Source organism: Elephas maximus, chromosome 12 (assembly GCF_024166365.1).
Source record: "Elephas maximus indicus isolate mEleMax1 chromosome 12, mEleMax1 primary haplotype, whole genome shotgun sequence".
Taxonomy (NCBI): Eukaryota; Metazoa; Chordata; class Mammalia; order Proboscidea; family Elephantidae; genus Elephas; species Elephas maximus.
In genome coordinates, this window is record NC_064830.1 from 48,436,085 (window position 1) to 48,460,065 (window position 23,981).

At 42.1% G+C, this 23,981-nt stretch overlaps 1 protein-coding gene across 1 annotated transcript in view; it reads right to left on the reverse strand.

The window, feature by feature from the left end:
* ALK (ALK receptor tyrosine kinase) overlaps nucleotides 1-23,981 on the reverse strand; it is a 1,066,008-nt gene that overhangs the window by 116,910 nt on the left and 925,117 nt on the right. The window contains exon 9 of the mRNA XM_049904948.1: nucleotides 7,006-7,175. Coding sequence (XP_049760905.1) covers nucleotides 7,006-7,175 — 170 coding nt within the window. The remainder of the gene's footprint in view (nucleotides 1-7,005; nucleotides 7,176-23,981) is intronic.

Sequence of the window (23,981 nt, forward strand, 5' to 3'; positions counted from 1 at the left end):
ATGCATGTAAAGTGCTTGATACAGTCAGTAGCACACGGCAAGCACTCAACGAATGCTAGCTCTAATCATCATTATTTTCAACTCTTTCAATGGCTCTGTGAGGAAGCTGTTATTCAGTTTACAAAAATATGAATTATACACAACTTTTCCAGGGGCATGTCAAGACTGATAAGCTGGGGCTCACTGGAAATCTCTGCTACTTCTCTACTCAGGTAAGAATGTTGTTGTTGTTATCGGTTAGCTGCCATTGAGTTGGCCCCTGACTCATGGTGACCCCATGCACAGCTACCCATTCCTATACCATTCCATGATCAGTTGTGGATAAAATCATTGTGATCCATAGGGTTTTTATTAGCTGCTTTTCAGAAGTAGATTGCCAGGCCTTTCTTCCTAGTTCATCTTAGTCTGGAAGCTCCTCTGAAATCTGTTCAGCATCATAACAACGTGCAAGCCTACCCTGAAAAAAGGGTGGTGGCTGTGCATGAGGTGCATTGGCCAGAAATCAAACCAGGGTCTCCCAAATGGAAGATGAGAATTCTACCACTGAAGCATCAATATCCCCCAGGTAAGAACAAGTAATGAAAATGCCCCTCTGATGTCCTCCCCATCATAGAAAGACACTATATGAAATGAAATTATTGTTATCGATAGCACCCCATACAAAATGGGGATTCTGCGGATGATAAACAAGCATTGAATAGGAAAAAAAATCTTGGTTCTATAGAGTTTCTGATATAAATACATAAAGACACAACTCTCAGTTTAACTCATTCCATTTGAAAGATGCATTTCTGAAACATACCACTTGTCATTGAGGACAAAGGACGCAAAGGGAACAGGCAATCTAAATACCTCCAGAGGGATTTTTTTTTCTTGTTAGACTATGTATATAGTGTACAGCTAAAAGCCTTTGTAATGATAGTGCTGGGGAATGGCGCCTACACAGGTGCGATAAGTTATGTACTCTGTATTTGACTGTACAATTGCAGTGATTTGTGGGGCGTGATTTGGTCCATGGCACTTCCAAATCCATTTAGTAATGAGTTGAACTTAGCACCCACTTCTGCTCTGTAAGCACGTCAAAGCTTGTGATAGTGTGGGAATGTTGTGCTTAATTTAGTAGGATATATGATTACAAAAAGGAAAAGTAGGGATACCAAAAAAAAAAACAAAAAACAAAAAACAAATCCACTTCTGTCGAATCGATTCTGACTCATAGTGACCCTACAGGACAGAGTAGAACTGCCCCATAGAGTTTCCAAGGAGTGCCTGGCAGATTCGAACTGCTGACCTCTTGGTTAGCAGCTGTAGCACTTAACCACTATGCCACTAGGGTTTCCAAAGTAGGGATATGTCCTTGCAAAAGACTGACAGAATAAGGGGAAAGAACTTACCTTTCCTCTATTTTGAGAAAAGGTAGTTCTCATTCCAATAGATAGAGTAGCATTTGAATGAAGGGAAGACTGATAAAATAGGGGGAGAGATTAACGTTTCAGCTGAGGAAAAATAGGTATATGAGGTGGATGTAAAACAATGAGATAACTTTTAAGCACACATCAAGCACTATTTGAATTGGTGTTGTCCTTCAACATTACCTTCAGAGTACATATCTGTAGTCCAGGGATGTTCCACTGCTCAAAACATCTTGGGCACTGTTCTTTGGAGATTTTTCTTGTTACTCTTTATAGTATGGTTGTACAGTTAACATCACTTCATGATGATGACAGATTATTACATTATTCCTTTCACTTTGCCTATTTGTGAATGGGCAGAAGAATGCCATTCCATGGATCAATGTCTCCCTGTCATCAGCGTTCCCAGACCTCTGTGGAAGGACTGCTGCACGGTGGAGCAATCTGACTATACCTTTTGATCTCATGTGCTCAGTTCTAGTTCTCCCTCTTCACAAGGACCAGGGCACATGATTAAGACCAAAGTCTTTCGTATGAAGCGATTCTGACAGGGCAGTGACCAGAGACAAAGAAAGCACAGTTACCAGTCAAGTCCCTAAAGAGAATTCCTTGTCACCAGGGTAACAAATGCCATTTTGGTTCATCTGATGGGACAGAGGAGTTGCTTTGATATCCAGAACACTTAGCAATAGTATTTATTATAATGTGATTTTATCAGTTTTGTTAGATACAGGTTGAACAGAGGAAGAATGTGAGACATGAAACTATCAATTAATCCAGCTGGAATTTGGAAATACACCTTCTCCACACTTATCAACTATCTTGTTATCTGATATTTTGCATTTATAACAATAGTAAAAAATCTGCTCTCCAACTATTTTGCACATTAACGACATGCATCTGGCAGTAACAAATGCAGAGGTGTGAGGTGAGAGTAATATGGGCTGTGATGGTTAATGTTATGTGTTAACTTGGCTGGGCAATGATTCTCAGTGGTTTGGCAGTTGTGTAATGATGTAGTCATCCCCCATTTTGTGATTTGATGTGGTCATTCTCCATTTTCACCTAATGCTGATTTTGCATAACAACCTGGTCTTTGGAACCTAGCCATGTCAATAACAGAGGAGAGGGTGTATATGCAATTTTCCTCGATGCATTTTTTAGCCAATGCATTATTTATTGGGCATACTATGTGTTAGGCATTGTAATAGATATTCAGGAAACAGTGACATATAAAACAGACATGGTCCTTGCCTTATTAGTGCCTATATTCAGGCACTAAAAAGAGACAATAAAAAAATGATGAGTTATTATATGTATGTTGCAAGAGCTATGAGAATATACTGTAGGTATACTCTAAGGTCTAGAGGCCCAGGAGAGTTTCTCTAAAAGGTGGTGAAGGAGAAGTGGTAGTTAGGGAGATGGGCAATAGAGGAAGAACATGACAGGTGAAGAGAATGGCAGCGGCAAAAGCCTAGAGGTGCAACTGAGCTGAAAGAACTGAAAGAAATTCAGTGTTGTTATTGGGTAGAGTGATAGAGGAAGCATTGAAGACATTTAGATTGGTGAAGTTAGGGATGGACAAATCATTTATGAGCCTGAAGGTCATATTTAGGAGTTTGAAAGACACTGGAAAATAATAATATATAGATTATATTTATGTTTCCAGAAGTTAGATTTTTTTTTTAGATTAGTTTCACATAACCCCCAGGGGCTATGACCACTGTCTAGAGGCTGAGAACACCTTAGAGCTAACCCCTAATCCACAATAAAGTTGCTTTAAAAAAATCTTTGTAAAGTGTGGAAGTTGGGGAACCTGGAAACAAAGGTGGTTTGAGCCAGAGTAGGGAATGAAGTTCCTGCCACCAAGAGGCATGGCTGGGGAGCTGTCCTCAAAGTGGGTGCTAAACATCTGAAGCCAGGTATGGCCTAAAGATGCTTTATGGGTTGTGGGTAGGTGATGTGAAGTGCTAATTAATGCCTAAAAAAAATTTAGTTTTTTTAGGGGTGGCAGGAAGGGAGTTGATCTTTGTTTTCTGCATTTCCTTCTTTATTCTTTTTCTTCCTCTACCTTCTCCCTCCTCTATTTCCATTTTCTGGCAATCCAGGGAGCTATAGCTTACTCTCCCTGGAAATAAGAGTGAAAAGTATACTTCTTGCTCCTCTTCCATCAGTGACTTCCCCTCATGAGGAACTCACAGAACATTGATGTCAGAAAATTCATAAAAGAATTCCCTCCTTCTGGCTTTGTTGTTATTGTTCAGTACTGGCAGTCAGTTCTGACGCATAGCAACCCTGTGTACAACACAATGAAACACTACCTAGTCCTGTGCTATCCTCACAATCATTGCTATGTTTGAACCCATCATTGCAGCCACCATGTCAATTCGTATCATTAAGGGTCTTCTTCTTTTTCTCTGACGTTCTATTTTACCAAGCATGATGTCCTTCTCTAGGGACTGGTCCCTCTTGATAACATGTCTGAAGTATGTGAGATGAAGTCTTGCCATCTTTGCTTCTAGGAGCATTTTGGCTGAACTTCAAAAAAGATTTGTTTGTTCTTCTGGCAGTCCGTGGTATATTCAGTGTTCTTTGCCAGCACCATATTTGAAAGACATCAATTCTTCTTCAGTCTTACTTATTCGTTTTCCAGCTTTCTTTAGCATATGAGGTGATTGAAAATACCATGGCTTGGGTCAGGTGCAACTTAGTTCTCAAAGTGACAGACATTTTGCTTTCAACACTTTAAAGAGGTCTTTTGCTGCTGCAAAAATCTGCTGATTTGCCAATGCAGTACGCCATTTGATTCCTTGACCGCTGCTTCCATGGGTGTTGATTGTGCATCCAAGTAAGATAAAATCCTTGACAACTTCAATATTTTCTCCATTTATCATGATATTGCTTACTGGTCCAGTTTAAGGTTGTAGAACTGGTTATTTTTGCTAAAATGGCCATTTCAGCCTCTTCTGAGGCATTAGGTGGGAGATGTTGTTATTATATTATATATATAAAAATATTATAGTTACTATTAATTAAAAAAAAAAAACTAAGCATTTACTGTTGATCAGGCAGTTCACCAAGCATTTTGTTTCCCCAAACCTAAGAGGTACACTTCAATATCTCTGTTTTATAGAACATACATAGTCTGACTTGGAAGATCAATGTTGTGATTTGTGCTATATATTGAATATATTGGAAACCCTGGTGGCGTAGTGGTTAAGTGCTATGGCTGTTAACCAAGAGGTCGGCAGTTCGAATCTGCCAGGTGCTCCTTGGAAACTCTATGGGGCAGTTCTACTCCGTCCTATAGGGTTGCTATGAGTCGGAACTGACTTGACAGCAGTGGGTTTTTGGATTGAATATATTATTACTGAACCTACATAATCAAGGGATGAGAATGGAGGACATGAGAAATAAATTCTACTATCCATTGATACTTTCAGTGATCACTTTACTTAATCCTTATAACAATCTCATGAAGTAGAACTGTTATTATCCTCATTATACAGGTGAGAACACTGAGACTCAAAGACATTATGTGACTGGCTGAAGTCATAAAACTACTAAGTGGCTGAGACAGTTTCTAAATATGGAACTACATGATTCTAAAGCCTGTGCTCTTTAGTTTTAGGGGCCGGTCACATCCACAACGTAGTTTGATTTTAGCAAGTGGAAACTAGTTTGCCTTATTCTCCTGCAGTTCCATTTGCCCCTGGGTCTTGATGCTTCCTGTATCATCTCTAGCTCTGGGAGGGCAGCTTCTGGCATCAGAGCATGCCAGTGGAGTGCAGGCTTCTGGTGAATGAAGGTACTCTTGTTTTCTGTAGCGACGTATCGTCAAACCAAGTTGGCCTTTGTTTGAATCCCCGCTGGGTAGTTTGATCTCAGTATCAATATCGGAAATGTCAGTCTGGTAAACAGTCTTTAACAGCGAGGAGGGAGGGTGAGAACAAAGTCTTCTTCAAATGAAATTCTAACAGATAGGAGTAAACAGAGTCAACATCTTACTTGATTGAAATCCGTTAGAGTGGCTATGAAAGGCAGGACTTGCTGGATTGAGGAGAAAAAAAAAAAAACTCTTTGATTCATCTGAATTACTTTAGCATCTTCCAGGAGGAGGGCTCTGGCATCACCCTCATGTTCTCCATCTCCTGTACACAGCCCCTACAATCCCTGAGACAAAAGATTTGTCTGTGGTGGGTAGTACCCACACTCCCCCACCCCTCTGATTAAATCCATCTGTCGTAGGGGCCCTGAGCCTGGGAATAGCCATGGGCTTTGATCTTTAACCCACATACATCTGAAGGAGTGGGCAGCTGATGCTCCAAGTGAGGACAGTGACTTCTTCCTGTGACAGTCCAACTTGAGTTATGAGCTCTTGGGAATAGCAGGCTCTGTAAAGTTTGGGTACAGAATTTGAGACCCAGCTTTATACTAACAAAGTTGGGTGCCAACTTACAGCACCCTCTGCCTTGCTGTAAGTCCTTTGCCCTCAGTTTTCAAAGGTGGAGCCACCTGAGCAGTAACTTGAGTTTTTTTTTTTTTTTTTTTAATGTGGAAGTTACTCTGGCTTACAGGATTTGACATTTAGCCAACTAAAGGCAGCTTTCTTCCTCCAGGCCCATTCCTATGTCCCCTTTACAAAAATGACACCATCCCCTTGTCTTGAACAGAACAGTACAAACCATTAAGAGCTCAGCATGACACATCAGTCACAGGAGTGCTGCCATGCCCAGGTCAGCTTTCATTCAAACACCGCTCACTCCAGGCTGACTGGAGGTGGCAGACTAGTGCCATCCTGGGGAGACAAGTGGCAGCTGAACTCAGGGCTTTCTGCTCCAGTTCAGAGCCACAAAGAGTGAACCATCTTCTTGTCCAACCCTCTCAGTTTAAAGATGAGGAGACTGAGGCCCAGAGAAGTCAAGCAACTTGTTCAAGACCACAAAGGTCATTGGTGATAGAATCCAGATAGAAGCCAGGACTGACTTAGGTAGAAGCACTCCTCTGTTTGCTGAAGAATTTGTATCCACCTTCATCAACCTGCCCAGCAGGCCCAACTCCACAGAGCACTACATCTGAAGTTGGGACCTGGGCTGCAGTCCTGACTCTGATACCAACTTGCTGGCACTTGGCCTCTTTGGATCTCAGGTTCTTCACTGGTGAAAGGGTAGGGGTGGGAGAATGATAACACTACCTGCCTTGCAGTTAAAAAATAAATAAATAAAATGACAAATGGCAAAGTAAGGTAAATGCACGTAAGAGAAAATGCTGTATACACATAAAGCCTGATTTGGTAGCAACGTAGGTTGGGAATGATGTAGGTTGTTCAATTTTTACATATACTTGAGGCAATCAATCATGCCAGGCAAGAGATGATGGAAACGAGTGCTCATTAGCATTGAATTTCTCTGAGAATTTTGGTACTCCCCAGAAGCCTGCAGAAAGTGTGTGTGTGTATGCGTGTGCGCGTGCATGCGTGCTTGTGTGCTCATATATGCACATTTGTGTCCGTATCTTGGGTGGAGGGGATGCGGGAGGACTCTCTGCTTCATTTTTGCTGTTGGAGGAAAAGGGAATGAAGGGGATGACCTACCTGTCGGACACGTTGAGGAGAGGTAGTACCATCCACTGCCACAGGCTCAAGCCTTCATTGGTGGCAACATGCCAGACCATCCTGCCCTCTTCCTTCCCAGTTTTGTTCTCCACCAGCACCAAGGATATGTTTCCCCTCAGGACTCCACGAATGAGCCAGGACATTCGGAGCTGTGACGAAGAGAAGAGCCAGAAAACCAAGGTGTTAATGTAGGAAGAAAACCTTAGGTCTCCTTTCTGCAATTCTTAACTGAGATCTACAGGATTTTGCTGGAGACTCAGCCAAGGTCTGCCCGGGGAGAAGACCTAGATGCCAACACTGGATCTTACTCTCTGTCTTTCAGTGTGGCTTCCATTAAGGTTCACGTTGCTGGGTAGGGGCAACGGATGAGCAATTTTGGAACTTCATTCAGGTTAATGCTATCATCCTAAATTTCACAAGATTTTGCCTCTAAGGTGATATCAGGATCATTGAGGCATTAAATGAACCTCCTAGAGAGGAGCCAAAGATTCTTGTCTGTGGCCCTGTACTGGGTAGAATAAAAAGTTGCCCCCAAAGATAGGTATACCTGGAACTTCAGAATATGACCTTATTTGACATAAAGGTTTTTGCAGATTTAATTAAGGTAAAGATCTTGAGATGAGATCATCCTGGATTAGGGCGGGCCCTAAATCCAATGGTAAGTGTCCTTGTAAGAGACAGAAAAGAAGACAGGGAGACACAGAGGGGAAGACCATGTGAAGATGGAGGCAGAGACTGAAGTATGCAACTACGAGCAAAGGAATGCCAAGGATTGCTGGCAGCCACCAGAGACTAGGAGAGAGGCATGGGACAGATTCTCCTTTGGAGCCTCCAGAAGGAACCAACACTGCTGACAGTTTGATTTTGGATTTCAGAACTGTGAGACAATAAACTTCTGTTGTTTTAAGTCACCAAGTTCGTGGTGATTTATTATAGTAGCCTAGGAAACTAATGTTGTTATTGTTGTTGTTAGGTGCCATCAAGTCAGTTCCGACTCATAGCGACCCTATGCACAACAGAACGAAACACTGCCCGGTCCTGCGCCATCCTCACAATCGTTGTTATGCTTGAGCTCATTGCTGCAGCCACTGCGTCAATCCACCTCGTTGAGGGTTTTCCTCTTTTCCACTGACCCTGTACTCTGCCAAGCATGATGTCCTTCTCCAGGGACTGATCCCTCCTGACAATATGTCCAAAGTATATAAGATGCAGTCTCGCCATCCTTACTTCTAAGGAGCATTCTGGCTGCACTTCTTCTAAGACAGATTTGTTCATTCTTTTGGCAGTCCATGGTATATTCAGTATTCTTTGCCAGCACCACAATTCAAAGGTGTCAATTCTTCTCCGGTCTTCCTTATTTACTGTCCAGCTTTCACATGCATATGACGTGATTGAAAATACCATGGTTTGAGTCAGGCCCACCTTAATCTTCAAGGTGACATCTTAGCTCTTCAACACTTTAAAGAGGTCCTTTGCAGCAGATTTACCCAATGCAATGTGTCTTTTGATTTCTTGACTGCTGCTTCCATGGCTGTTGATTGTCGATTCAAGTAAAATGAAATCCTTGACAACTTCAATCTTTTCTCCATTTATCATGATGTTGCTAATTGGTCCAGTTGTGAGGATTTTTGTTTTCTTTATGTTGAGATGCAATCCATACCGAAGGCTGTGGTCTTTGATCTTCATTAGCAAGTGGTTCGAGTCCTTTTCATTTTCAGCAAGCAAGGTTGTGTCATCTGCATAACGCAGGTTATTAAGGAGTCTTCCTCCAATCCTGATGCCCCGTTCTTCTTCATATAGTCCAGCTTCTTGTATTATTTGCTCAGCATACAGATTAAATAAAAAAATGGTGAAAGAATGCAACCCCGACACACACCTTTCCTGTCTTTAAACCAATCATTATCCCCTTGTTCTGTCCGAACAACTGTAAAGGTTCCTCATGAGCACAATTAAACTAGCAGAGGCCCCAAATTCTCTGTGACATTGGGCAGGCAATTTTGTGGCTCTTTTACTGATTTAGGTATTTTTATTCCTTCCCTAAATACTTTAATAATTGCATCTGAATAATGTTACAGTTTATGTCACCTGTTAGCCAACTGGAGCCTTTATGGCTTGATACTTGTGACCATTGGTTGGCAAAGAGCAGACAAACATCTGAATATCAATATATTTTAATATAGTTGTCTTTCAGGATGAGGGTGCCAACTTTATCAAAAAAAAGCTATAAACTTGTGCTTTCAGAGTATCTTTGTTGAAAGTTTCTATGGAATTGCTCCCTGGACACTTGAAAAAAAATTGTAACTAATAATCTTTCTGAGAAAAGTTTAAGTACAGCCTTGCCAAGAGGCAGAATGTACTATAAACAAAGTCTCTGGTCTTTGTGTTTAAAATAATAGAGGTTGTATGTTTGATAGAAACAATCTAGAAATAACATTTAAAGTTATGGACAACTATATCATATCATTGCCCAAAATATTCCTGTTCAGATTCTGTAATAAAAATGCCTATTGTAGTAAATGAAAACAACAACAAAAAACAACCAAACCCGTTGCTGTTGAGTTGATTCTGACTCATAGCGACCCTATAGGACAGAGTAGAACTGCCCCGTGGGGTTTCCAAGGAGCAACTGGTGAATTTGAACTGCCAACCTTTTGGTTAGCAGCTGAGCTCTTAACCACTGTGCCACCAGGGCTCCCTATTGTAAAAAGGAAGGTAAAATTTGTCCAATTGTAAGCTTAAGTTTTCAATAGCTATGATGCCATCTTTTCTTTGATTCTTATTGAAGACACACTTCTTTGTAAATTGCTACTCTTATCTCCCAGCCCCTGAGCCCAGTTGCCTCATAATTTGATCAAGGAGGTTAGGTACCCTGAGATGCTGGAGCCAAAGACTTCCAACTCCCTTATAGAAGCCCTTGGCAACAGGCTTACCCCCTGGGCATTAGGGTCTCCTGGTACTCTTCTACTTCTGAGATCCTACATTTGATAAACCCATTCTATAACCATAGCCTCTTCACTTATACCTCTGTACTTATTTCCCCAAATCCAGTGTACTACATACTTGTCTCCACTGAGAATTTCCAGGATAATTTAGTAAGTCTGTTAAGTTTTTTAATAACACCTGGCTTTCTCGTGTAGTCTGGAAGCCATGATTGGAAATTTTAATCTTACCTTTGCTGACTTTATACTCTCAGCCCCAGTCCATGTCATGCAATAAACAGTTTGGGATAATGCTTGATGCATACTTTCTCTCCTTTTGCTCCTTGGCCACAGACTAGTGCTGATTTGAGCTTCTCTGAATTCAGACTATTGAACCCCAATGCCTCGGACAGTTGTTGGTACATATTAATCCCACTGTTGATTTCCACAGTTGATTTCTGAACACACTTAGCACAATGGTTGTTTCAAGCTCCCTCCATTGCCTCAAGCACTGATGCTGTCACCTCCGCCTCCTAATTCCCCTATCCCTAATCCATTATCTCGATTCCTACTTTACTGAGAAAGATTTGCTATATCAGGTATCTCTTTCAGCATCTCATCTTTTTCTTTTTGCAGTATAAGTGTCTAGTTATCTACCCTTTCTCTTTTCTGTCTTAGAGGAAGATGCATCCCTCATTTTCCTCTATGTTAACTCTTGCCCATATTACCTCCCCCTGATTCACACTTTCTCAAATTACTGCTCCTCCTTTCTTCAGCACCTTCTCTCCCTTCTGGCTCCTCTGTCTACAAATATGATCAGGTTTTACCCATTCTGGAAAAATACCTTTTCTTTGATACTGCCAGCTTCTCTGGTTTACAACCTATTTCTGTATCTCCATTCAGATATTAACATCCTGGATAATTGGTATGTAACTACTACTTCTATTTCCTTGTAACTCATTCTCTCTCTGAACTCTTTCAACCTGTCTTCTATCCTCATTATTCCAGCAAAGTGACACTCACCATGTCCTTTATAATTTATTCTGTGAACTCTTTCTATACTTCCTAAGGTGCTTACTTCTCTTTGCTCTTTCTCCCTTCTAAATCCTTTTGTATAGCTCTGTCACATTTTTCTGTTTATCACTGCCATCTGTGGCTCTGAGCTCAACAACTTTCACTGGGTTCTCATTACCTAGCAAATACAATCAAGACATTCATGTTCCTCTATAATCTCAGCAAATCAACTTTTATTCATTTAGTGAATATTTACTGAGTACTTCATGCTGAACCAGACATATCCTCCATTCTAGTATGGTCTAAGAGCTCTGGAATCAGAGAGACCTGGATTCAAAATCTGCTTTTGCCTTCCTTTTCAAGCTTAGTTTCCTATTCTCTAAGATGGAAATAGTTCTATCTATAGAGTTATAATGACAATTAAATGAGACAATAAATAGTGTAACAAATGTTAAGAAGGGACTTTTGGTGGAAGTACTGAGACAGCAGATACTATATTTCAAAGGGAGGTGAGAACAATGTGACACAGCTTTCAAGAGAGGTGGATGAAAATGGGTTACACAATTCTTCACCCCTTGGCCATATTTTGGGTATTAAGAAGTTGCTGGTTGTCGTGGATTGAATTATGTCCCCCCCAAAATGGGTGTATCAGTTTGGCTGGGGCATGATTTCCAGTATTGTGTCGTTGTCCTTCATTTTGTGATTGTAATTTTATGTTAAAGAGGATTAGGGTGGGATTGTAACACCGCCCTTAACCAGGTCACATCCCTGATCCAATGTACAGGGTGTTTCCCTGGGGTGTGGCCTGTACCACCTTTTATCTCTCAAGAGATAAAAAGGAAAGGGAAGCCAGCAGAGAAGGGGAACCTCACACCACCAAGAAAGAAGCACCAGGAACAGAGCGTGTTCTTTGGACCTGGGGTCCCTGCACAGAGAAACTCCTAGTCCAGGGGAAGGTTGATGAGAAGGACCTTCCTCCAGAGCCAGCAGACAGAGAAAGCCTTCCCCTGGAGATGACGGCATGAATTTGGACTTTAAGCCTACTTTACTGTGAGAAAATTAATTTCTCTTTGTTAAAGCCATCCACTTGTGGTATTTATTTTACAGCAGCACTAGATGACCAATACAATGGTTGACTATCAGGAAAGAGTTTTTGAAAAATGCTTTTGGTATATTAGAAGTTCCTCCTCGCCCTCCTGCAAAAAAGAAGGGTGGGGAGGGAGTCCCCGCTTCATCCCAAGGGGTCTTAAAAATTCCAAATGGAGCACTTGTTACTTATCTGCTGCAGTTTGGGTGGCACAGTGTCTGTCTCTATCTCCTACCTGGAAAATCTAAAGTATGAACTAGGGGCCAGCTAGCTGCTCTGATGGCAGAGCAAAGGAAAGGTGGCAGCACTGGGTGGCCTGCATTGCATGCTCAGAGTTCACCAGGGCAAAAAAAAAAAAAAAAAGGCATGGATGTTGCACAGAGAATAGAGGTGAGCCAATATGCATCGATCTCCAGACTTCCCCACACAGTCTATTTGCCATCTTTGCACGTGCCTTGCATTTCTTTGCTTCTGTGGTTTGATTCTATTTCCTCTACCTGTTCTTTCCTTCTCTCCACTTAAAAAAATAAATATGTATCATTTTCAGGAGGTCTTTTCTTATCATCCCTCTCAGAAATGAACACCCCCTCCTCTGAAATCTTTATGAGGATTTGGGACCACCTTGGGGCATAACTCTTGCTGCTATGCCCTCCTAACCCTACATTTTACCTCCCTTGGGCTACACATTCCTTCAAGCCAAGGACTGCCTTATGCATCTTGTAGTCCCAGTAGCTGTCAACTGAGCCATGGTAGGGCCCAATCAATGTCAGATTGAGTAAAATAATATACAGACAGACCTTCCCATCTTCATCAGATTCCCTATTAAGGGACAGTAAATCAGCTTCCTATCCTGCGATGCTCCCAGTACTTTCCTGTATTCTACTGGCCAAAAAACCAAAAACCAAACCTGTTGCCATCAAGCCGATTCCGACTCATAGCGACCCTACCGGTCAGAGTAGACCTGCCCCATAGAGTTTCCAAGGAGCACCTTGTGGATTTGAACTGCTGACCAGCTGTAGCACTTAACCACTACGCTACGAGGGTTTCCATTCTAGGGGCCAAGTGCAGGAAACAGGAGAAGAACCACCCACTCCCTAGCCAACTGGCTATATTTTAAACTGCCCAGGTCTCAGCTACTCTTAGGAAGCTTTCAGTTTGAAGTAGTCTGTAGCAGCATGAGCATGTCAGTGAGACAGCTGTATCATGTCCACAATGGGGCCATAGACCAGCTGACTGCTGAGCTTTCTATGTCTTCCCGCAGTGTATTTTAGATCAAGCGGGGTTAGTCTGAAGAAGAGAGAACTGGGCTGGCTGCCAAGGAGGTAAGGGGCATCCTTAACCTCTGGAAGAGGACCACCAGGATCCTTCTTGGTATCAGTCCATGAGGGATTTGATCATTGGTTCATTCAACAAATTTATACTGTGTACCTACTCAGTGATATATACTAGAAATTAAATGATTAATTAAAAGTGTGCTGAGTATAGCAAAAGGAAAAATAGTTGGGGCCACTTGACAGTACCCAACTGTTTAGACCTCTGAATAAGTAGGAGAATTAAAAGAAAATGACTTTCAGTTCACGTTTATAGTGTTATCACTCGAGTTTATTGCGGAAAACACGTATCTACAGGCCATGAATCAAGCCAAGTAATGTACTGTCTGAGCTTCAGCAAAGTCTAGTTCTAGAAATAGATGCAAAAGCTTTGGAATAAGATTGCAAACTGATTGCCGGCGAGTGGCTAGCCAATATGTATATTTTGACCATTTTTTTTCATCCACTGAGTGTTTGGTAAGGTGACATGTCCAGGCAGAGTTACTTTTCCTCGAGATATAAACAGTCCAGTACCTATTGTCTTTAACTTGGCCTACTTCTCACCTGTAGTTATATCTGCAGTGACTTTCAGATTCTGCCTCCAAGTTTCGGTTAGCGCTTTGCTACTCAAAGTGTGGTCCTCAGACAGGTATCATCAATGTCAACTTGGGAGATTGTTAGAAATGCAGAATCTTTGGCCTGACCCCTGAACTATTGAGTCAGAATCTGCAAAGAAGCACTAAGTTAAATGGTGGCTTCTGGAACCTGGCCCTGTCACCACACTACCTTTCTGAAATACACTGGAAGCAACCCCCCTTTGCATTGACAGTGGCTTGTTAAATCATCCTTGTTTCCTCACTTGTTAACTATGGGATAACGTGGAGTTAAACACACTTGGGTTTGTGGTCCAAGGTTATCGTATATTAACTGTGTGATTTAAGCTGACCACTTACCTCCTCAAACCTCCATTTCCCTATCCACAAACTTTTGATAATAGCTGTCATGGATTGAATTATGCCCCCCAAAAAGATATGTTGAAGTCCCAAGTTCGGTGTATGTGACCTTGTTTGAGGAATAGGGTTTTTCTTTGTAGATGTTATAAGTTAATGAAGTCATTCCAGAGTAGGATAGGTCTTAATTCTAATCCTTTCTAGTGGTGTCTTATAAAAGAGAAGGACAGACATGGGAACAGGTACACACAGGGGGAAGACAACATATGAGGATCCTTCAACAAGCCAAGGAATGTCAAGAAATGCTGAGGGCTGCCAGAAGATGAAAGAGGTGAGGAAGAGTCTTCTCTTAGACCCAAGAGTGAAAGACAGAATAGCCTGCTGATTCTAGCCTCTAGGACCATAAGAAAATAAAACTCTGTTCTTTAAAACCGCCCACTTTGTGTTTTCTTGCTGTAGTAGCCCTAGGAAACTAAGACAACAGCCATACCATACCTGTCCACCTTAAAAGGTGGTTAAAAAAATTGCATTAAAGAATGCGGAAGTAGAGCACCTGTGATATAATGAATAGATTGGTTAAACCAGTGGTTTTCAACCTTAAATGCAAATTGGAATCACCCTGGGAGCTTTCAAAACTACCACTGTTTGAGCTCCACCCCAGAGATTCTGGTTTCATTGGCTTTGGGTAGCTTCCGGGCATCAGCAGTTTTTAAAAGCTCTTCAGGTGATTCTAAAGTATTGCACAGTTGAGACCACTGGGGAGATGGGACTGCTTAGTGCAGGAAGTAGTGTGGCCTTCTCAGTAAGAGGCAATTCTTAATAACTGAAAAAATGATTTAAAGTATGCCTGCCTCACCAAAGTATAGAGGGAGTGCTTTTCCCACAGGGAGCAGCACACAGTTCCCAGCAGATGCCTTCACACGGCTGCCACATCACCCACCAGGAAAAGACTGAGAAAGGCAACTGTATGTGTTTCCCAGATTGCAGGCTCAAGTCCCTCTTAAAGACTTCTGTTTTCCTTATGGTCTCATCTTGACAGTCAAGGTTTAGGTGCCCAAAACCAAACCTCTTGCTGTCGAGTCAGTTGCAACTCATAACGACCATATGGGATAGAGTAGAACTTCCCCATAGGGTTTCAAAGGCTGTAATCTTTAAGTATGCAGACTGCCATGTCCTTCTGCCTTCAGGTGCCCAGAGGGAACAAAAAAAATGCTCTTGGAATTTGATCTTAGTAAGACCTACTTCTATTTGGGTGGCATGTTGTTGTTAGTTGCCAACAAGTTGGTCCTGACTCATGGTGATCCCATGTGTGCAGATTAGAACTGTGCTCTGTAGGGCTTTCAAGGCTGTGAACTTTTGGAAGCAGATTGCCAGACCTGCCTTCTCAGATGCCTCTGGGTGGGTTCGAACCACCCACCTTCTGGCCAGTAGATGAAAGCTTAACTCTTTGTACCACCAAGGAACTCCATTTTGGGTGACATACAGGATATAAAGTCATTTGTTAACTGAATATTTACTGAATGCCAGAAAACTGTGATAGGCACTTGTACATACACTGTGGCATTTTATACTCACAACATTCCTTCTTGCAGGGATTATCATACCCATTTTTTAGATGTGGAAACTAAATCTTAGAAAGGTTTAAGTAAGTCACCCACAGTCCCCAAGCCCACATGCTGCAAAATATGGATTGCACACTATGCTGTGTGCTCTTTCCACTTTCTCTGTTGTGCTATATACCCATAATATGCTAATACTTAAATCTTTTTGGGGGGTATTGTAAAGGTTTTCTAGATCCTTATTGTTCAAAGTGTGGTCTGTGGACCAGCAGCATCAGCACCACCTGGGAGCTTGTTAGGAATGCAGGATCTTAGGCTCTACTGCAGACCTACTGAATCAGAATTTGCATTTTAACAAGATCTTGTTCTGGAAATGCCTTCATATTGAAGGAATTAAGGAGATAGTAGATTTTAATCCCTTCACAGCCTTTGTCCCTGCCAGATAATCACCAGTCATATATATGTGTACATATATATTACAAATGTATTCTCATAAATATGGGGAATACTATACAAGTCATAAATAATACTGATGGAAAATAACACTTGTTGGAGCCTTTAGCAATGAAAATTTTGATCCTTCTAGACGCATCCTAATAGACATAGGTTATAACTGACAGCTTTTGACTAATAAACTTTTATATGCAGACAGAAATGAGACAAGTGAGAAGAGACAACAGCAGAAGCACGCCACCAGCAATTATATCTTCTGGCTCCAGCCGGCCCTTTCCCTCTCGGTGGGGCCTGATAGACTTTCCAATTATGTGCTACCGATGTTTGTCATTTTATTAACTAAAGTTCTGTATGTAAGGCAGAAGCAGGCATTGTGGCTAGGCATCCTAGTGCTATTATTTCTTTCATGGCCCTTTCCTCCTCCAGAGGTAATTACTGCAATTTTATGTCTAGAATACGTCCTGTGTTTGCTATGCATACCTTGTGGCACCTTCAGAACAATCGCTTGGACTCATATGAAATTCAGTATGGAATTTAGCTGTAGTTGGAACAAAAAGAGACTCAGTGGTATCAAATAATATCCATTCTGTATGCAACACTTCCAAATGTAGGAAATGATATGGAGGGCGTGGTATTTCTCTTTGCGTTTCTGAAGGGCTTTATGAACTCCAGCAGTAGAGACAAAACCAAGGATGGTTGCTCTATTGTGTATTTCATGTCAACAGAAGTAAACACATTTTAATGGGCAGAGGTGTTCAAAGATACAGTGTGCTTGCTTGGAAGTGGGTGGATGGGTACTCCCAAGTATTCCCCACACTGGGAGTTCTTCCAGCAGTAATTGGATGACCAGAATTGGGGTTGTTGTCAGGGACATTCGAGCACTGGATGAGGGTTACAATTCCTTCCCAACTTAAGGTTCCACAATGATGTGATTCTGGATGTGAGCTCATAATTTTAAGAGTTCCCTGGTTTCAATGTTGTCTCTTATTAAGGGCCTAAACACACGTTAGCTGAGTATATTGACTAGCTGCAAAACTCAGTGTTTTAGAACACTACCTTCTAATTCACCTGGAAAAAATAAACACCAACACACTAGCTATAAATAGCCTAATGAAAAATCAACCCAACACAGCAAGAAGCCGGACAGATGCAGAATTTTTGATAACAAGTACATTGAATGTGACTCTGGCAAGTCCTTGCAATTATGGAGACTTAAAAAATGCTGGATTCCTGGTCATGTAGGAGACTTCAAGACCAGGGTTGACTCTGACTCATAGCGACCCTATAGGACAGAGTAGAACTGCCCCCTAGAGTTTCCAAGGAGTACCTATTGGATTCGAACTGCCAACATTTTGGTTAGCAGCCACAACACTTAACCACCATGCCAACAGGGTTTCCTTGAAGAAAGCAAGAAGTTATTAAAAGATAGGAAAGAAAGAAAAGACCAAAATGGATGTCAGAACAGACTCTGAAAGTTGCTTTTGAAAATACAGTAGTTAAGCAAAAGGAAGAAATGATGAAGTCAAAGAGCTGAACAGAAGATTTCAAACTGTGGCTTGAGAAGACAAAGTAAAGTATTATAATGAAATGTGCAAAGACCTGGACATAGAAAACCATAGGGAAAGAACGCACTTGGCATTTCTCAAGCTGAAAGAACTGAAGACAAAATTCAAGTCTTGAGTTGTGATATTGAAGGATTCTATAGGGAAAATCTTAAATGATACAGAAAGCATCAAAAGAAGATGGAAGGAATACACACAGTCACTGTACAAAAAGAATTGGTTGATATTCAACCATTTCAGGAGGTAACATATGATCAAGCATCAATAGTACTGAAGGAAGATGTTCAAGATACACTGAAGGCACTGGCAAAAAACAAGGCTCCAGGAATTGACAGAATACCAATTGAGATATTTCAACAAATGGATGCAGCTCTGTAGGCACTCATTCGGCTATGCCAAGAAATTTGGAAGACAGCTACCTGGCCAGCCCACTGGAAGAGATCCATATTTGTACCTGTTACAAAGAAAGGTGAGCCAACAGGATGCAAAATTATTGAACAATAGCATGAATATCACACATAGGTAAAATTTTGCAACTCAACATAAAGAAAACAAAAATCTTCACAACTAGACCAATAAGCAACATCATGATAAATGGAGAAATGATTGGAGTTGTCAAGGATTCCATTTTACTTGGATCCACAATCAACACACATGGAAACAGCAGTCAAGAGATCAAACGATGCATTGCATTAGGAAAATTTGCTGCAAAAAACCTCTTTAAAGTGTTAAAAAGCAAGGATGTCACTTTTAGGACTAAGGTGTACCTGACCCAAGCCATGGTGTTTTCAATTGCTGCTTATGCATGTGAAAGCTGGACAATGAATAAGGAAGGCCAGAGAAGCATTGATGCCTTTCAATTAGGGTGTTGGTGACGAATATCGAATATACCCTGGACTACCAGAAGAATGAACAAATCCGTCTTGGAAGAAGCACAACTAGAGTGCTCATTAGAAACAAGGATGGTGAGACTTTGTCTCACACACTTTAGACATGTTACAAGGAGGGACCAGCCCCTGGAGAAGGGCATCATGTTTGGTAAAGTAGAGGGTCAGTGGAACAAGAGGAAGATCCTCAACGAGATGGAATGACACAGTGGTTGCAATAATGGGTTCAAGCATAACAATGATTGTGAGGATGGTGTAGGACTTGGCAGTGTTTCGTTCTGTTGTACATAGGTTTGCTATGAGTTGGAACTGACTTGACAACACCTAACAACAACATATATATGTATATGGTAAACTTGCTTTGCAAGGTTGAAGATGGTTGCCCTCACACTTTTTTTTTAGTTCACTGCTGTTTTCCAAGCCCCTGTTTTTTGATCTTGCTGAAGCAGTCTTCTGTAACTCCCTGGCAGGTAGCCGCCTTGGTCCTTGACCAGTATAAAACCTTTGCCCCCTTTTCTGCTGGATATAGGGATCTGCTTTGGTCCTGCTGTTGCCAGAGATCACTGCCTTGCTCATAAATCTCCCTAATAAAAATCTCTTTACCACCACAAGTGCAGTTGCCCACCTCTTTCTAAGGTATCTTGGCATCCTCCAATTTTGGAGGCAAATTTCAAGTTACTGGTCCATGCCTGGCCAATTGGTGAGCCAGCCAGAAAACCAAAGAAATGACACATGGGAGTGAAGCATCTGTAGGGGAAAATCCTGCGTTGGCTAGCCAGCTTCATGTGAGGAGGCCTGGCCTGTATGCTTGTTGCATGTGGTCCACTGTGTGAATACAGGGATGCTCCCAAAATGCCAAGTGGCATAGCACAGTTGTGGGAAGATGCGTGCAGTAGTGGCTGTGGGATGGCCACTGCTCTGGGAAGTTTGGCTGGCTACCGACACCCAGGTAACTGCTCAAGTGCATGTAAGAGCCCTGTAGGAAGAGCTACAGTTAGAGATGTGCACCAGCCCTGTGTGGCAATGACTGATGTATTAAGAAGCTGTGTCCAAGAGCAGGAGAGCAATTAGAGATGCTTGCCTGCAGGTTTGAAAAGATGGGAAGAAGGAAAATGTCAAAAGCAAGGATTAGGGTAGTGTTGATGTGAGAAACTGGGATGTGAAAGTGTGGAATCTGTGGGAGGGCAGATCGAGTGGTGAATAGGATGTGGACATGATGGTGGAGGCAGAGTCTGACAGTGCAGAGTGGTTCCCCCTTCTCACCACCCCACCCCACCCTCTGCCCAGCATGGCCACTCATTACTCAGAAGATGAAGGCTACCCAGGAAACTGATGATCCCAGACACGAAATTCCACCAGCCAGTTCCATGACAATGCGGGAGTATACTCCTATTGAGCTGATTGAGTTGTGTGGGGAATTCCAGGAGAAAGGAAAGGAGACGTAGCAGCTTGGTTAGTATGTCTGTGGAATATTGAGGGGGACAATGTCTCTTTAAATGGAGCCTAGGCAGAGAAAATGAGCAGTGTAACCACCTACCCTGCTCTCTGGCAGTGTTTACACAAAGCTTGGAACACCTAGGGCATACATGCCCTTCATAGATTGGATCATCTTGTGGTACAGAGGGTGTGGCCAGATGAGTGGGATCTTCCAGGAAAGGTTGGGAAATGGTCTTCTGTAGGAGTTACAGAAGTTAGTTCAGGAGTTAGGTATGTGCTATGCCATTTATGCCAATCACTTCCAGGGGCCAGACAATGAACTTTTTACTGCAGGAATGAAAGCAAGAATCCTTCAGGTGGCTCCTCCTTCCTGATGTAGCATTCTGGTGGCTATGTTAGTCCCTGAGTGGGTCAGATAGTGTACCAGGTGGGACAAGCTATAGTTAATTTGGATGAAACCAAGTAGCCTAGAGGGAACGGGGTGTGAGCCGTGGGAAGAGAAAAGGAAGACTGAGAAACCTGTCAGATGACTGTCCAAGGGCCCCCTGAAAGTGACCCGAAGGCACATGTGGGTGGGTTTAGTGAATGCCTGAACAGCAGCACACAAGATAAATAAACAATCCAATGCAGTTTTGGTTAGCCTTTGGAAGGCTGTGAAGCAGGAACAACAGTATTGCCCTCTGGGTTCTACTGCTCTGAACAAGTCCAAAAGAGTCAAAATGTGACCTTGAGTATATCCCACCGGAATTTAGAGACCATCTCAAGAATAGATTTGACACACTGAACATTAATGACCAAAGAACAGACAAGTTGTGGAATGACTTCAAGGACATTATACATGAAAAAAGCATGAGGTCATTAAAAACACAGGAAAGGAAGAAAAGACCAAAATGGATGTCAGAAGAGACTCTGAAAGTTGCTCTTGAACACAGAGTAGCTAAAGCAAAAAGAAGAAATGATGAAGTAAAAGGGCTGAATACGAGATTTCAAAGGGCAACTCGAGAAGACCAAGTAAAGTATTATAATGATATGTGCAAAGACCTGGAAATGGAAAAACAAAAGGGAAGAGCATGCTCTGTATTTCTCAAGCTGAAAGAACTGAAGAAAAAATTCAGGCTTTGGGTTGCAATATTGAAAGATTCTATGGGCAAAATATTAAACCACTCAGGAAGCATCAAAGAAGATGGAAGGAATACACAGAGTCACTATACCAAAAAGAACTGGTCAACATTCAGGAGGTACCATATAAGCAGGAACCAATGGTACTGAAGGAAGGAGTCCAAGGTGCACAAAGCTCCAGGAACTGACAGAATACCAATTGAGATGTTTCAACAAATGGATGCAGTGCTGGAAGTACTCACTTGCCTATGCCAAGAAATACGGAAGATAGCTACCTAGCCAACTGACTGGAAGAGATCCATATTTATGCATATTCCCAAGAAAGGTGATCCTACTGAAAATGGAAATTATTGAACAATATCTTTAATATCACACACAAGTAAAATTTTTCTGAAGATCATTCAAAAGCAGCTGCAGCAGTATATTGACAGGGAACTGCCAGACATTCAAGCCAGATTCAGAAGAGGATGTGGAACCAGGGATATCATTGTTAATGTCAGATGCATCCTGGCTGAAAGCAGAGAATACCAGAAAAATGTTTACCTGTGTTTTATTGACCATGCAAAGGCATTCAGTTGTGTGGATCATAACAAATTATGGACAATATTACAAAGAATGGGAATTCCCGAACACTTAATTGTGCTCATGAGGAACCTGTACATAGATCAAGAGGCAGTCGTTCAGACAGAACAAGGGGATATTGTGTGGTGCATCAGGGCTGGATCCTTTCACCAAACCTATTCAATCTGTATACTGAGCAAATAATTCGAGAAGCTGGACTATATGAAGAAGAATGGGGCATCAGGTTTGGAGGAAGACTCATTAACAACCTGCATTATGCAGGTGACACAACCTTGCTTGCTGAAAGTGAAGAGGGCTTGAAGCACTTACTGATGAAGATCAAAGACCACAGCCTTCAGTACGGATTACATCTCAACATAAAGAAAACAAAAATCCTCAAAACTGGACCAGTAAGCAACATCATGATAAATGGAGAAAAGACTGAAGTTCTCAAGGATTTCATTTCACTTGCATCCACAATCAACAGCCATGGAAGCAGCAGTCAAGAAATCAAAAGACACATTGTATTGGGCAAATAGGCTGCAAAAGACCTCTTAAAAGTGTTAAAAAGCAAAGATGTCACCTTAAAGACTAAGGTGTACCTGACCCAAGCCATGGTGTTTTCAATCACCTCATATACATGTGAAAGCCAGATGACAAATAAGGAAGACTGAAGAAGAATTGATGCCTTAGAATTGTGGTGTTGGAGAAGAATATTGAGTATACCATGGCCTGACAAAAGAAGGAACAAATTTGTCTTGGAATAAGTACAACCAGAACGTTCCTTAGAAGCAAGGATGGCGAGACTACGTTTCACATACTTTGACCATGTTGTCAGAAGGGATCAGTCCCTGGAGAGGAACATCATGCTTGGTAAAGGAGAGGGTCAGCAAAAAAGAGGAAGACTCTTAAGGAGATGGATTGACACAGTAGCTGCAACAAAGTGCTTAAGCATAACAATGATTGTGAAGGTGACACAGGACAGGGTAGTGTTTAGTTCTGTTGTATATAGGGTCGTTATGAGTTGGAACCGACTTGATGGCACCGAAAAACAAAAGCCCCATCCATCCAAGACCAGTTTGCCTCCACCTGGGAGGGGCCACAATGAACATTTCAAGTACTCCCTCATGAATATTTACATAATCCCACTATTTGTTATAGTATGGTGGCTAGAGATCTGATTCTTTTCCTCTTCCCACTGCTGCCCGTTGGTTTCATTACATTGATGGTATCATGTTAACTGCTGTAGATGTTTCTCTGCTACAGGAGTATCTAGATGCCCTAACCATCTACCTACAGGGGAGAAGATAGGCCGTGAATCCCCACAAGGTGCAGGGACCTGGATAAAATTTCTAGAGGTCATCTGGTCAGGTAACACTCGAGGGTTGCCTGAAAGCACAGTTGATAAAATACAAGCTTACCCCATCCCTAGGATGCCAAAGGAAGTGCAGACCTTCCTGGATCTTTTGGGGGAATTGGAGAGTGTTTATTCTCCACTTGGCCTGGCACTCAAGACCACTCTATCAACTGGTAAAAAAAGGGTGCCTGTTGTGATTGCAGTAATGAACAGCAGCAAGTTTTGGGAAAGCGAAGGTGTTGGCTGCACCTGTGAAAGCGCTGGGCACAATATGGGAGGAATTACCCTTCTTGTTAGATGGGAGCAGCACCAAGGATGGCTTTGGCTAGGCCTGTGGCAAGACCAGGATAGAACTTAAGTCCCCCTAGGTTTTTGGTCCCAGCTGTGAAGGGGGAAAGAAAACTGATACAGTCCCATAAAGAAACAATTGCTAGCAGCCTGTGACGCTCTCTGCCAGGTAGAGCCATTAACAGCTATCACCTTTCACACAGTTTGTCCATAAATAAGTGGGTCAATGGACTGTTTTCCAAGCCATCATCAGCTGTTGCCCAGACAGCTATGCTGAACAAATGGCATGCATACCTGCAACAATGCAGTGCCCTTTCTGCCAGTCCATTGCCCCATGAGTTACAGGCTGTACTTGGCCCAGTGACATATTAAGATGATTCCCCTAGCACAGGCTAGTGCACTGCTGGAGCTTCCTCCACTCTCCTTCAAGAGAATTAAGGGCCTCCTGGATGG